General features: G+C 45.2%; 1 protein-coding gene across 12 annotated transcripts in view; it reads right to left on the bottom strand.

Moving 5' to 3' along the window:
* The window catches only part of NAV2 (neuron navigator 2), a 398,868-nt gene that overhangs the window by 213,032 nt on the left and 171,226 nt on the right, over positions 1-14,610 (bottom strand). For 9 of the 12 annotated variants that reach the window (XM_047690357.1, XM_047690360.1, XM_047690361.1 and 6 more), the window contains exons 6-7: positions 11,821-11,889; positions 3,177-3,343 (exon numbers count right to left, since the gene is read on the bottom strand). In XM_047690357.1, the coding sequence (XP_047546313.1) occupies positions 3,177-3,343; positions 11,821-11,889 (236 nt within the window). The remainder of the gene's footprint in view (positions 1-3,176; positions 3,344-11,820; positions 11,890-14,610) is intronic. The other 3 variants (XM_047690363.1, XM_047690364.1, XM_047690366.1) reach the window with 1 other exon arrangement.

Below are 14,610 nucleotides of genomic sequence, written 5' to 3'. Positions count from 1 at the left end.
GACTCACAAGAAAGCTTCTAGAAGGACAGGTCATGAGATCATATCGTGGACTTTAACTCACCAGAAAGCAGTCCACAACTCCACCGCAGCACCAGCCACACTGAGCTCCAATCTATCTGCTCACTAGTGTGCCTCTCTCCGAGACTTCTCAGGATGAAGGATGCTATCTCAGGCTACCTTATGCACCTAAGAACCCGTGTCACCTCCCACATGGCCGGCTGGTGGAGCTACTTCTCTCTGCGCATACTGTATGTCGCTTGGACCTGGCTACCTCATAAGCTGCCATCGAGATCAGATTCAATGGAGGACATAGGGTGGGTGAGCAAGGAGGAGGAAGTACAAAAGCCTCTGAAGGTCAAGTCGCACTGTCCCTTTACCTCAGGATGGTGGGAAAGCGCTGATATAAAATATACACAGGTCTGCCCCACACGGGCTTTACCTAAACTCTCCAGGATGGGAGAGGGGAAACAAAAGCACCCTTTGGTGCACCTGGAACCCCAATCAGTTATTTTAATCATTCCAAAAGCGAATCCTCAGTGGATTTTGTGAGAGTCATAGCTCACAAAATATTCTCACACAACCTCACTTGATCCTTGTCATAGACCTCCCAGGGAACAGAACAGAGCCCGAGTTCAAATCCAGGAGTCGAACCCCAATACGAATTCCAGGGCTCAATTACAGGGAGGACAAGTGACCAAATCTCAGTTAGCCTCCTTTACCTGTAAAACTAGGTTAATAATATTTACCACACAGGATGTTTGTGAAGATCAAGTAACACGGTGACGATCAAAGCCCCTGGCAAATACTACCTGCTCAGTAAGTAAGTCTGACTTCTCTTTCTTTCTATCCCACAGTCCTTCCCTGGGGCAATGCCACCATTAGAATTTGCAGCCGCCATTCTTTGACAGGCGTGTGGCTCCCTGGCCGCTCCGGGCACACATGGCAGTCCGTGCCCATGACAGAAAGAGACTGGTGGCTGTCCCAGCACAGCTGGCCAGCACCTGGTGGGTTGCCTGAGTGGTCCTGCCTCTGTGGGAGGCTCTGGGACAACATTCCAGCTGTCAACCTTCATCCTCCCCTACCTGTTCTAACCATGAGGAACTTCTCTTTCTTTTCTCAATCTTTTGGATATTGGTCTCACATCCATCCTTCAGATGTTTTTTTAAGACATTCTCTCCAGGTGACCATGGCACAAGGACGGAATGGCCCGGCAGAGGGTTCTGGGCAGGGTGCCTCCCACATCCTCCTAGCTCCCCTCTCTTACTCAAACTGCATATCTCCAGAGTTCAATTGGCAAGGCTTTGAGCATTTCTTTTCTGCTTGCAGGAAAAGCATAGTATTAATAATGGTTCTGGAACCAAGGTGCGTGGGTTCAGATCCAACTCTACCTCTCACCATATCTGGTATGGCTCAGTAAGTATTTAACCTCCCTTTGCCCAAGTCTCATCCCTTGTAAGATGGGGATAACAACATAGCTTGTTGGGGGATTCAATGAGGCCCATAGGAGGTACTCAGTAAAATGTATCTCTTATTTATTTATATAAAAAACACCTTTCTATATAGATTGTGTGTGTGTGTGTGCGTGTGTGTGTAAATGTATTGTGAAATCAGTTCCAGAAGAATATATAGAGGACGGTTTATATTAGCATCCTTCAGGGAGCATGCAAAGAACTTTGGATATGTACTTGTACCATTTTACAAGCATATGTTATTTTTGCAATTTAAACACACTTTTAAAAAGAACACACTTCTGAAAAGAACACATTTTTGAAAAGAACACACTTGGGTATGGTTGTAGAAGAGAAAGGGAGGGGAGGTGAAGAGGGGGAACGGAGAAGAAGAAAAATGATTTTCTTCAGGCAGAAGCCAAGGCTGGATCACAAAGTATCTTGACTGGCTAAGACATCCTACTTCTAGTTGCAGAGTTTCCAGAGCTCTGTAGGCAAAACCTTCTGCCATATATATATCAGCCATACACAAATTTCCTTCATATTTTCTCAAATATTCTAGCTGGGGGTAGGGCAGAAACCCAGCTCCACTGAACCAAGTCACCCTGGGCTGGAGAGGTAGGTCAGGGAGGCTCTGACCTCGTTCACAGTGGGAAGGCTGTCCAGACTCTTGGAGCACTTTAAGGAGTGAGGGGCAGCCCTCTTGGGTCTCGGGAGAGTAACAGGGAACATCTAGGACAAATCCTATCAGACAGACAATGCTTCCAAGAGATCTGAACATGTTCCGCGAAGAAGTCTATACCCCTTTGCCTGGGAGGAATGAAGGAGGGCTCTGCCTCTTACTGTAGAATCTTCTATGCTGATTCGTTTCCCCAGTGTCCCACAGGACACAGACTGGAGCAAGCAAAGGTTTGTTTCACTACCTTCTGGGCAACAGCCCCCACAATGCTACTCACCTTTCCCCCCATCCTAAAATCTCAGGGCTATGTATAGCAAAAAGTCTTATCCTCTTTTGATAAAAGTTACATCACCAGAACACAAGAATAATGTTGCATATTCTTTTATGTAGCCGAGGTATTCATTTGGCCAACCCATATGTCTTTTCGAAGGGTGAAATGCCCCTTCTATTTAACTTCCTTCATATCACTTTTGATGGGTAAAAATCTAATCAGTTTACACAATGCATCCTCCAAGAAGCTTGCATTTCTAGAAAACCATCTACCATATACAACATGTTCTATGAAAGTTTATTTTCAAATTGTAGATGCTGTATCACTTCCCTCCATAGTTATCTTCTGGGCCCTCACTGAAACAAATACACGTATTTCTGCTAGCAACTAGGAACATATTTCCCCCACTTTCTTTTTTTTTTTTTTTAAGATTTTATTTATTTATTTGACAGAGAGAGAGAGAGAGAGAGAGAGATCACAAGTAGGCAGAGAGAGGGGGAAGCAGGCTCACTGCTGAGCAGAGAGCCCGATGCGGGGCTCGATCCCAGGACCCTGAGATCATGACCTGAGCCGAAGGCAGAGGCTTAACCCACCGAGCCACCCAGGCGTCCCTTCCCCCACTTTCTTAATGCCTCTGCTAACAAAGTTCCTGCCAGCCAATATGTCCTGTGGTCCATCTTCTTTACAACCTGCTCCCATCCCTGACCAAACTCACCCAAAGGAACTGGATCTGCTGTAAAGGAAGATGTCAAAAAGGATCCTCAAGAAGTTGACTTACCTTTCTCATGGCTGTTTTGTGGTGGTGGTGGAAGCGGGGAGGTGACAGGTTTGGACTTGTCATAGTTGTTAAAGCTCTGGCTGCGTCGGTTGTTAGCAGTGGCTGACCCTCCACGTGTTTTGGCTTCGCTGCCTGCAGTGGATACCCTTGCAGTGGGACCTGGAAGTCTAAAATCCAAGAGCAACAGAAGGATGGATTCAGTCTCAGGGGAACAGCAGTGTCTCAGAAGAAGGAACTGTAGTCATGCAGGAGGTAAACGAACCATTCAAGACATTGGGTCTGTGGAGGTTTGCCAATCAAAAGATTTAGTGGAATCACTACAAACACCTAGGCTACTAATGACCCCAGCAAAGTCCAACAGCAAAACTTGAGTTTGCCTTTGAGCAAAGGCAAATTCTGAAGGAAAAGTAAATGAATATGTTTGCTGATTACAAATACAAAGTTCATCTTCCTTTTTCTCTTGGATGAGTAATTTTACTTTTCAGTGGGGCCAAACCATGTCAACTCTAATTCTATGAAGTGTGGAACATAAAGGTCAATTAAGACTCTAAGTGTTTACCTTATTATTTGTACATTAATACTTACCTTTGGTTTGTCATATGTTTGTCATAATCCAGGGTTGCAGGGTCAAGAAAATGATGTAATTTATAATGGTCAGAAAAAGACTAGCTAGCACTCAGAGCCCAATACAACTACAATGAGAAAACTTATGGCCTGGGTGGAAACATGTGTTGAGACATGTATTCTTCCTCAACACCTGACAACTTGTCTCTATAGGCATTACTTAGAGGCTGAAGGCCAGCTTCTCTGCACAGTAGATGGATAAAATAATATGTTCTTTCTGTAGAACCAGCAGGAATCCATTAACCTAAACACACACATACATGTTCTCTTTAAATGAAATACCTCTATTGGGGTAATTTGGGAAATAGGCTAGCAGACATCTTTGTAATATGTCTCAAGATATTATGGCCTCCTCCCCCAAGAGTTAAGGTTAAGTCTCCCCAGATCAGGAACTTGGGTTCAGAGACTACAAAGCAGCCTGTTTCTAATCATTAAAAGTTGAAAGATGAATAAATAATGAAATAGTTCTATCTTTTAGCTAAAACCCACTTAACTGTGTTTAAAAGCCACTGGAACCTCTGCTGACTAGCATTAGATCTAGTGATAAGTCTGAATTTTCAACCCATAAAGCTTTCAACTTTCTCTTCCCATGCAAATCTGTAAGCACCAAAGAGGTCTGTAGTCTGGAAGCATTTTACATATAAGCAGGCAATCACTTTAAACTTTTCTTGCTGGCTGAGCAAGAAAGATGGTTGTAGAATAAACAGAGAACATGAGCTAGTGTGAGAGCACTGTAAAATTTATACAGTTAAGAAGAAGGTGGCCCAATTCCCTGACTGGGAACGAGGCGAGAAGGAAACGGGGTGAGTTCTCCCCGACCAAGTGGCAGAGGGAAGTGCACTTTCCACTGCACTGGGAGGATGTGCCCCTCTGTTAATTTACCCCATCTTGTTTGGAGAAAATATTCACCCCATAAAGACAGGCACAGAGTGGGGTACAAAACCAGCAGTGCCTTGGTCTATATTTGAATACGAGATGTGGCCAGCACAACTGGATAAGGAGGCCTAGGGATGGGATCTTGGTATGTCTTGGTTCTGCTTTGAGTACAAACAGCATCCAGTGAGGCTTCCAAGTCATTTTTAGTGGAGTACTGACAATTAATGGTAGGGATTCTGTAGGTGCAGATGTGGAGTCCTTTGGGCTGGACTCCTCTAACCCAGCTATAGTCTACAGGAGTCCTTATGCCCACAAACAGGCCTGGAAAAGCATTATAGCCTTGTTCCAAGATAATGTCACAGCAACTGTATGAAGTGGTACAGGGTAAAAGGCCATAGCATTCTACTTCAGAGGGGGTTTGCAAGGAGTAGAGAAGCAAAAAGCAACAGGAAAGGAAAGATCTATTCCTTTCGCAGAGCTGCTGAAGAGCCCCCACTGCCCTGACCCAAGCCTGGACCACAAATTTTTCAGGGCAGTCAGGGCCATTAAAGAAAGAAGATTGATCAAAGCATCGGATGGAATGAGTATAACCTTGAATTGCTTAGGCAGTCTAGTCCTCTGTGAGGCAGTGTGGAATAATGGATAAAATATGGGCTTTTTCCATACACGAGAGTGACCAGTGTTATAATCTCTCCAAGATTCGTGTTCCATATCAGATAACTTTGGAACAATAATAAACTATCCAGTAGGATAGTTGTTCATTTGGAATGGGGCTTAATGTCTGGCCTATTATAAGTACTTAATGCATGTGAGTTCCCCTTCTCATCCTCTCTGCTGAGCATGAATTCAAAAATGAATTCGGCATTGTAGTAAAGGAAAGATGCTTTGGTACAAAAAACAATCAAAATAATGGAGGAAATCGATGGATCTAGATGAAAGTATCAGAAGAGAGAGGACAAAAATCAACATAAGAAAGTCCGAGATCTACATTTTCAAAGAGGCAAGCCAGGTTTTGGCAGATGGTACTCATTTCCCTAAGAAACGTTCCAGAAGAGAAATTGCTTCATCCAAGTATCTGTGATGGAGACCTTATACTTAGGGTACCTCTGAGTCATCTGTAGGCCCCAGTCCCCAGAGTGAAACATTCCTGGTCTTGGATCAACCAAGCCAGTTCTGGTTTCCCATGGGTGGTCATCATCAGATTCTCTGCACTGAGTCAGGACCTAGAAGTGCACCTCTGATGGGAGTGGCATAGCCTTCAAGTGGCTGCAGGGTTGTGCCCAATTTCCTAGGACATGGAGAAGGAGCTCTTGAAGGCCTTGGAGGCAGCTGATATGAAAAGGAATGGTCAGCACATATTTGGGCATCAAAAGCCACCCCAACATTTAAGTCACTTCATGTCACCTTCTACCTCCATCACTGTTATACCTTAGTCAGGACAGCTCCTTGAACTTGACCAAATGGAAAGACTAGGTAGAGACCAAGTAATTTCTTCCAAGTTTCAGAAAGTGTCTAGATGCTTTAAAACATGGGTTTTGTTGTGAATGGGCTTGAGTAATTGCTTACTCCAAAGCAAGCCCCCTACCAACCCTTTGAAATTTCCAACAAAGTGCACCTAACATACAAAGGCCTTGAATGAATGTGTGGTGGGTAGGAAGTAAGGAAAAAGGCTTGCTTGGATCGACCCATGAGGGAACCAAAATATTCTTTGGGATAGTGAGTCAATCCCCCAAATTTAATTCAGAGTGAATTATAAGATTTCAAATGTAGCATTTCAAAGACAAAGGTGACCTTGAGGACCAAGGTACATGAGCAATCATGGGGAAGGCACTGGGTTTTCTGAAAATTGAAGAAGAGTTTTCTATGGTCTGAATGTTTATGTTACCCCACCCCAAATTCCTATGTGGAAATCCTAATGCCCAGTGTGATCTCGTTAGGAGGTGGGGCCTGTGGGAGATGATTGGGAGAAGATTATGTCATTACACAGAACCCTCAAGAATGATATTAACACCCTTATAAAACATGGTGCAGAATACTAGCTGGCCTCTTCCATCCTATGAGGACATAGTGAGAAGTCAGCCATCTGCCACCTGGAAGGTAGTGCTCACCAGAACCCAACCAGGCTGGCATCCTGATCTTGGACTTCCAGCTTCGAGAAATGTGGACAATAAATTTCTGTTGTTTATCAGCCACTGAGTCTGTGGTATTTTACTATGGTAGGCCAGACAGACAGAAGGAGGGTTCTCGTTCATTCTCCTCTAGATCTTAAGGGACTGACTGATCCCAGATGACATCTAAATTACATATGTATTGATAAAAGAATATACAAAGGTCAGAAGTAATTCAGAGAAGGAAAATGATAATCTTGGAAGTTGGTGGGATGGCCAGCGAAGGTTCCAAATAGATGGGACCCCAGAGGAAGATGTGGCACATGGAACAAAAATGTGAGTGGAGGGCAAGAGGGTACGGAGTCAGGATGAAAGGTAGAGGTCTCCTGAAGAGGAAGGAAGGGTTGGTGTGTGCTGGGGAGTGGGGGACAGGTTGGGAGGAAATGAGGCTGGAGAAGCAGGCAGTGCACGAGTAGAGAAGTCCTTGTGTGCCATAATATGTATCTGGACATTGTCCTGGCCTCCAGCAATGAGGCATTTGTTAGGGAGGCTGGGAGCAGAGCTAGAGCAGAAAAGAAGAGTATCTATCCTCTGGTTCACAATAACACAGACCCAGCTCACATTCCCAAGTTCATTACTGTTAACATCTTCGAGCATCACCAGAACTGCTATCAAGTCCCAGCCTGGAAACAGTTGCTACCTGTACGTTAGCATCCCTCTTCTCAGGAGAGTTGGGTCTTGCTCATGTGGACCAGCAGGGAGAGGGGAGCATGTCAAGTCAATCCTGCATCATTTATGGTGCCAGAATGTTCCAAGGACTCCTTTGCCAGAACAACTCTACTTCTCAAGATCATTCCATGTTCCAAACATAGTTACAAAATGACAGAGGGCACAGATGGGTTCTTTGAAACATACACATGTTGCTTTTCCAAAAAAAAAAAAAAAAAAAAAAAGTAAATTTAAAGGAAGTGGTGCTAAAAAGAGGCAGAAGAGAAACCCCGCTGCTGTTGGAGCCATGGCTGATTTCGTCAACATGTTCAGAGCCAAGCAGGCAGGGTGGTAAGTAGTCACTGCTGGCACATAACCTGTGAGCGCATCCCAGCTCCACACGCTGTGCACGCTGTTGGGAAGAAAGACCTTCTTCCCCGCAAAGCCACTTGAAATGGAGAAGATGGCCCTCCCAGGAAGGATGGTAGCTTGTGTGCACAGGTTTGGGATCTCAGGTGGAAGGTGTGATCAGAGATGCTTTTTTTAGCCAGAGGACATCATTAAATGCTAAATCTCTCATCTCCAAGGCTTCTGCTTTTCAGCAGCTAGACAAAGAGGACAGAAGTATGAGCCCCACCGCTTCCTTGCCGTAAGACGGTCATGTAGACCAGCTCCATGGGGCTTTGCTAGAGGTGGCCTGGTGGCCCCAGCTGGCCCAGATCAACCCGAAACACCAACGTCACTGCATCTGCTGGTTATGGTGCACTCCTTATGGGCCAGACATAAAAGGGTTGGGGTGAGTTTACTTGATCCACATCACACTGAATGAGGCAGTGAGGAAACAGGGGCTCCTGGAGAATAAATCATCTGCCCAGGTGACGTGGTGAGTGGTGAAGAGGGGCTTTCAGGAGGTCTGACTAGCCGCACTCACAGCCGCCATGCCTCCATGTCTCTGCAGATGGACTATTCCTATGAACCTGGCACCCGCCGGTCTTGCCAAGGGAACATAATTGTAGTCGAAGGCAGAAATTTCTGGAAAACCTCCATCCCTGTGCTGATTCCCCCATAAGCTTCTTTCCTGCATCCAGACTCCTGGGTAAGGCTTCCCTGTTGGATACCCCTGGTGCCTCTCGAGGTGTTTGACTCTGCCAGGTGTTCCAGCAATGTTTGCACTTGAGTAAGATCTATTTCCTGAGCTCTGAGAGGTGCCTTGCTCCATCAGCAGGGGTAAGGCTATTTCTTTTGGTGGCTAACATTATGGCTCCATTTGGTGATGCCTGGATCAGCTAAAATACTTATCAGAATTGTGTTCAAGGCTGGGGGTGGGAAAAGGAGGGGGATAAGGGAGGGCAAGGAGGATTATTAGGCAAATAATGAAACAAAGAACATCCTTTCATTAGCCTCATCAGAGACAAAGATGTATCCAAAAGAAACTCTAGGTGGGGGGATGTGACCCTGAAAGAAAGCCAGACCTTGGCTTTCAGTCAGTTTGGAAGCCCTAAACCCAGCACACCCTGGGGGAGGGGCAGACACGGCCTCACCCTTCAGTCCTTCCTCTCTTCCCACTGCCTCCTTTCACCATCTGGGACTGATAACAAATCATCCCGCGGTGGCCATGTGTCTCAAGCAGATATTTCCCCGGCAAGCTCCTGTTTGCTTTATCTTCTAGAACGGAGCACATCGTGGGAACAAACACTGGATTTCAGGTTCCCTCCAAGCTCATTTCCCTCCTTTCCTTTTGTCCGTGAAAGAATTTCAATCTACACTGGAACTGGAGGATAGGAAATGGAGCATCTCAGGCACACGCCCTCAAAAGAACGGCACTTAAGAACGGGGAGGCTGGGGCACCTGGGTGGCTCAGTGGGTTAAAGCCTCTGCCTTCGGCTCAGGTCATGATCCCAGGGTCCTGGGATCCAGCCCCACACTGGGCTCTCTGCTCAGTGGGGAGCCTGCTTCCCCTCTCTCTCTGCCTGCCTCTCTGCCTACTTGTGATCTCTCTCACTACGTCAAATAAATAAACAAATATCTTAAAAGAAAAAAAATACAGCACACCCCAAATCCTCAATAGACTCACTTGTTTCTTGCTCTGGCATGTGTTTCCCAAACTGCAATTCCTCTGCTATTCCCAAATAAACTCAATTTGAGTTTGGTAATTTGAGCTTGCCTCAGTTTACCTCCTTATTTAGGTTGACACCTATGTAGGGACATCTGCACCACACTCAAAAACTGGGAACCCCGTTTACCAAGGCAGTCAATGTCCGAGCTGGACCCTGTGTTACTTTTCAGGGAAAGCAGGCACTCTCCAGTATGCTGTTATGACCTGGGTGTTTATGTCCTCCCCGCTCCTGCCCCAATTCATGTGTCATAACCCTAATCCCTGGGTGATGGTATCTGGAAATGGGGCTCACGGGAGGGACTTAGGTCATGAGGTTAAAGACCTCATAATGGGATTGGTGCTTTATAACAAGAGAATGAATGAGGCTCGCTTCCTCTCGTGCTGCTCTCTGTGTGGACACAGCAAGAACACGGCCACTGAAAACCAGAACAGGGTTCTCATTAGAACCTGACTGGTTCTGACCTTGAACTTCCCAGCCTCCAGAACTGTAAGGAAAACATTTCTGCTGTTTAAGTCACCCAGTTTACAGTGATTTGTTCTAGCACCCCAAAATGACAAAGCACAAGATTATGAGAAGCACTGATGAATGTGGGTTCCCTCCTGTCCCCCAGAACCAAGTCAGTGTAGTATCTGGACTTGGTCTACAGAGAGGCCACTGCCATGTGGCTTCTTGTCTACAGCCAGGCAGATCCCACGTTGGGTCTCCCGATGTGTAACCCTTTAGAAAAGGAAAAGAAGGCTCTGGCTAGAAAAGGGACCTAGAGCTTGACGGAGTGGGGCAGCAGGCTGACATTCAGAACGTATTTGCCACACAAATACAGATACAAATGCAGTGTGGGTGTCCCTTTAGCTTTAAGTGAGAATTCAACGAAAAGTAAATGAAGCAATTCCACCCTAGCATTGGGTTCTGTTGGGATGTTACAAGTGGAGGCAAAAGACTGAGGGTAATGTCTGAAATCAAAGATTTTTATTAAAAGCAGGCTTGACAACCCCCTAAGTACCAGATTTTGAGGGGGAGGAAGAGAGGAGTGTAGCACAGTGGTTAAGGTGAGGGTTCTAGAGTAAGATACCTGGGCTCAAATCCTGCTTTTATGTACTTTCTGTGTCACCTTGGGTAACTTACCTAACTTCCTCGATTTTAGTTTTCTCATCTGTAAAATGGGGACAATACCATGACCTGCCACATGAAGACTGACTTGAGGATTAAATAAGAGAATGCATTCAGGGGCGCCTGGGTGGCTCAGTGGGTTAAGCCGCTGCCTTCGGCTCAGGTCATGATCTCAGGGTCCTGGGATCGAGCCCCGCATCGGGCTCTCTGCTCAGCAGGGAAGCCTGCTTCCTCCTCTCTCTCTGCCTGTCTCTCTGCCTGCTTGTGATCTCTCTCTGTCAAATAAATAAATAAAAAATCTTTAAAAAAAAAAAAAAGAGAATGCATTCAAACTGGTGCATAATGAAATTCAAAAATGTTAGTTCTTGCTACTTTTAAAAGAACAGTGGATCCCAAAGACATGACCGGCATTTTCCATACCCCGGAACGGGTCCTCCTACGAGGCCATAGATGCAAAACTCTGTGTCAAGAGAACTAGTTAGTGAGCAAGGCTGATTTTTATTTTTAGGAGACTGAGGCAATCTCTCCAAGGTACAAAAGAGCATCCAGAAATGAAAATGAGACAGAGCTGCCTTGCTGCTTTGTCTCCTCCCACCAATGGGAGTCATGCTTCCATTCTTTTTAATTCAAAAGAAAACCAATCCCACATTAGTAATTTTAGCAATAACAGCAACAATAAAAAGCACCACACACACACACAAAAGGGATGCAGGTGAGGTGGGATCAGGGCCAGGCCAGAGCAGGGAGCCAAGCTCATCATAAAACAACTAAAAAATCCACCTAGAAACTTACCTCTCTCTAAATCAGAAAGGATTTTGATGAGTGAACAATCAAAGGCCAACTCAAAGAGATGCAGAAGCAGTATGTACAGCTTCATCTCACATAGGCTCTGACACGCACATACACACTCCTTTTCAATGATGTCTCCCCCCCTCCCCCAGACACTCAAAACTCTCCAACATTGGGTCATTAGCCAAAGCACGTTTGGTTTGCTCAAACCGCAAACATGAAACAGGGAGAGGGACTGAAAGGAAACTTAGCCAGAGCAAAGGGATCAATGAGTTGGGTTGAAACCATGCTTTGCAGGACACAGAAAAATCTAACCTAGAAATCTTTTTCTGACCCAGAGTGAAGCGGATGATTTTGCTTTGAGATGAGTCCTTGGATGATGCACTGCATGATGGGAAAGAAAAACAGTAGAAGAGATGAGTGAGGGGAGGGAAGATATGTTAGACACACACACCACTAATAGGAGTAGGTAACAGTGGGGATGGCTGGTTCGCTCTCTGCCCACTTTTCCTACAATACACAGCCTTCCTTCCAGCTCTAACTCTTCTGATGTGACAAAATGTCAATGTGAAGAAATTACTATCAAGATTATCTAAGAACTTCTGTGATTTCTTTTTTTTTTTTTTTTTAACACCAAACATCTTTTCTGCTACTTGGGACATAAGGCTTCTTCTTCCCCTCAGAAGTCACCAAAGTGAGGGGTGTCTGACAAGTAAACAAACTTTATACCTTTCTAAGAGTATCTAAATGTTTCTGTTTCACATACTTGTTCTACCAGCATGTTTTTCAGGTAAATGTGCCATAAAATGTTGACCCAAAACAAGGGTATAGATGTTTGCAAGTTTTGCTGCTCTTGGGAAGATTCACTCTCAGTGGTATAGAAATGCTCATTTAAGGGGCGCCTGGGTGGCACAGTTGGTTAAGCATCTGACTCTTGGCTTAGGCTCAGGTTGTGCTCTCAAGATCATGGGATTGAGACCCGCATCAGGTTCCATGCTCAGCTCCGAATATGCTTAAGATTCTCTCTCTCCTTCTCCATCTGCCCCTCCCCACTGAGCTTGCTTTCTCTCTCAAGTAAATAAGTAAATCTCTCTCTCTTCCTCTCTCTCTCTTTTTTTTTTTTTAAAGAAATGTTCATTTAAAGACTTCTGAACTTGCTAAGTTCTAGGGTTTGGATGAAAAATCTGTACATGTCGGGGTACCTAGGTGGCTCAGTGGGTTAAGCCTTTGCCTTCGGCTCAGGTCATGATCTCAGGGTCCTGGGGTGAAGCCCCGCATTGGGCTCTCTGCTCAGTGGGGAGCCTGCTTCTCTCTCTCTCTCTCTCTCTCTCTGGCTGCCTCTTCGCCTACTTGTAACCTTTCTCTGTCAAATAAATAAATAAAATCTTTAAAAAAAAATCTGTACATGTGAGGAAACTTGATTGGGTTTAATAGAAAGGTAAACTTACTTACTGCCTTATAAAAGGTAGAAATATTTATCTTTCTTGTATCCATACACCCTATACCATGTTCATCCTATACCGACCTGTGTATCTCGACACATATTCTTTGGAACCCTACGCAGCAGTCTCAGGTGAGAAAGACAATGTTGGTGTTACTAGACTCTGGAAGTAAAGGAAGAGAGAAGAGAGAATACAGAAGAAGAAAAGAAATGAATCAATTACCAGGATTTTTCCTGACCAGTTGAATATTGGTAATACATATGGTAGACATAGATGGAAAGGAAAATGAGTCTTGGAGACGTGCTCCTCTCCTGGACTCTGCACTGGTAAGGAATTTCAGGAGCTAAAATGAAGATCAAGTTCTTGGCCTCACATGGATTAATGAGAAGAGCTGAAGGGAAAAGGTAAACGTGAGTCTCCATTGGGCCATCATGGAGGAGTTGCTCGGATTCCCTCATGCCAGCAGCTCAAATTGCCTTTGCCAGCTTCCACGACTCCTTTCTTAACAAATTTCATGGAAAACCTGCCAGGTTTTAGTATTTCCTATCCCAAGAGGTGCAGTGTTTAGGCATGTTTGTATCTGGCACAGTTCTAACAGGGGACTGGAACTTGGCATTCTGGGCTTGCACCAACATTTGTCACCGATGATCAAGGGTCCAAACCATTACCCTTGGGGCTCTGGTTACCAAAGACAAAGTGTGGGATAGAAATACAATGGAACTAAGCCAGTGTTGCCATTTTACTATTCTTAAATTTACAGCCAGAGCATAAGCATGGGATATTAGATCCCTAGAACTTGAGGATATGATCGTCCTTTGGAAGTAAAATTAGAATCAGTATATAATGTGGGAAACCATTCACCTGTGGAACTGACCCAATCTGGGCCAGATAAAGGATGAGGGAGGACACAGAGCAACTCCAAAGGCCAATCCATGTCATCATGGTACTGAGTCAGGGGGCCATGATGGTTAAGAATCACTCTGGAATAAATGGATCCTGGCTTAAGTAAGTTTGGCTCTTCTTTAGGTAAAGCCTTTATTAACAGCAGAACGTTTCTTCTTACTGGGAGATGGGTGTCCTGACTGGAACATCTGGTTTTCTTAAGAAAACATACGCCTTCCACTGGAGTGGGTGCCTCGGGCTAGCATAGTTTAGTGACATAAGCCCGGTGTTGCTCAACACATGTTCCTTGGAATCCTGTATGCAGTGAGAAGATCTACGAAGTAAGCTCTGAGGCTAAGTTGGAGGAATGCTTTCTATGGCCCCTTCTGAAGATTCACAGTGCACACGTGTTCTTCTCTCAGGCTCCCTCACCTCAATAAATAGCACCATTTACCACTGCTCACGCCAGGAATCCAGGCTTTATCTGTGATGCTCTCCCTCACTCCAGCCTGTCCATCGATTCGCAGCCCTGTTGGCTCACCCTCGTGAAGTGGTCCATCAAGAGATCTGCTCCACCCCTTGGTCCAAGCCACCGTCCCCTGGAGGACTACAAGAGCCTCTTACCTGGGGTCCCTCCTTCCATCTCTAGGCTTCCTAGTCTTATTATCCAGAGAGGAGCTAAGAAGATTTTTTAAACTCTAAATCAGATCAAGTCTCTCTTCTGCTCAAGAACCCCCAGTGGCTTCCTGCTACCTATAAAATGAAATGCAAACTCTTTCCC

Source organism: Lutra lutra, chromosome 10 (assembly GCF_902655055.1).
Source record: "Lutra lutra chromosome 10, mLutLut1.2, whole genome shotgun sequence".
In the NCBI taxonomy this organism is placed as follows: Eukaryota; Metazoa; Chordata; class Mammalia; order Carnivora; family Mustelidae; genus Lutra; species Lutra lutra.
This window is presented reverse-complemented; position numbering and strand designations above follow the sequence as displayed.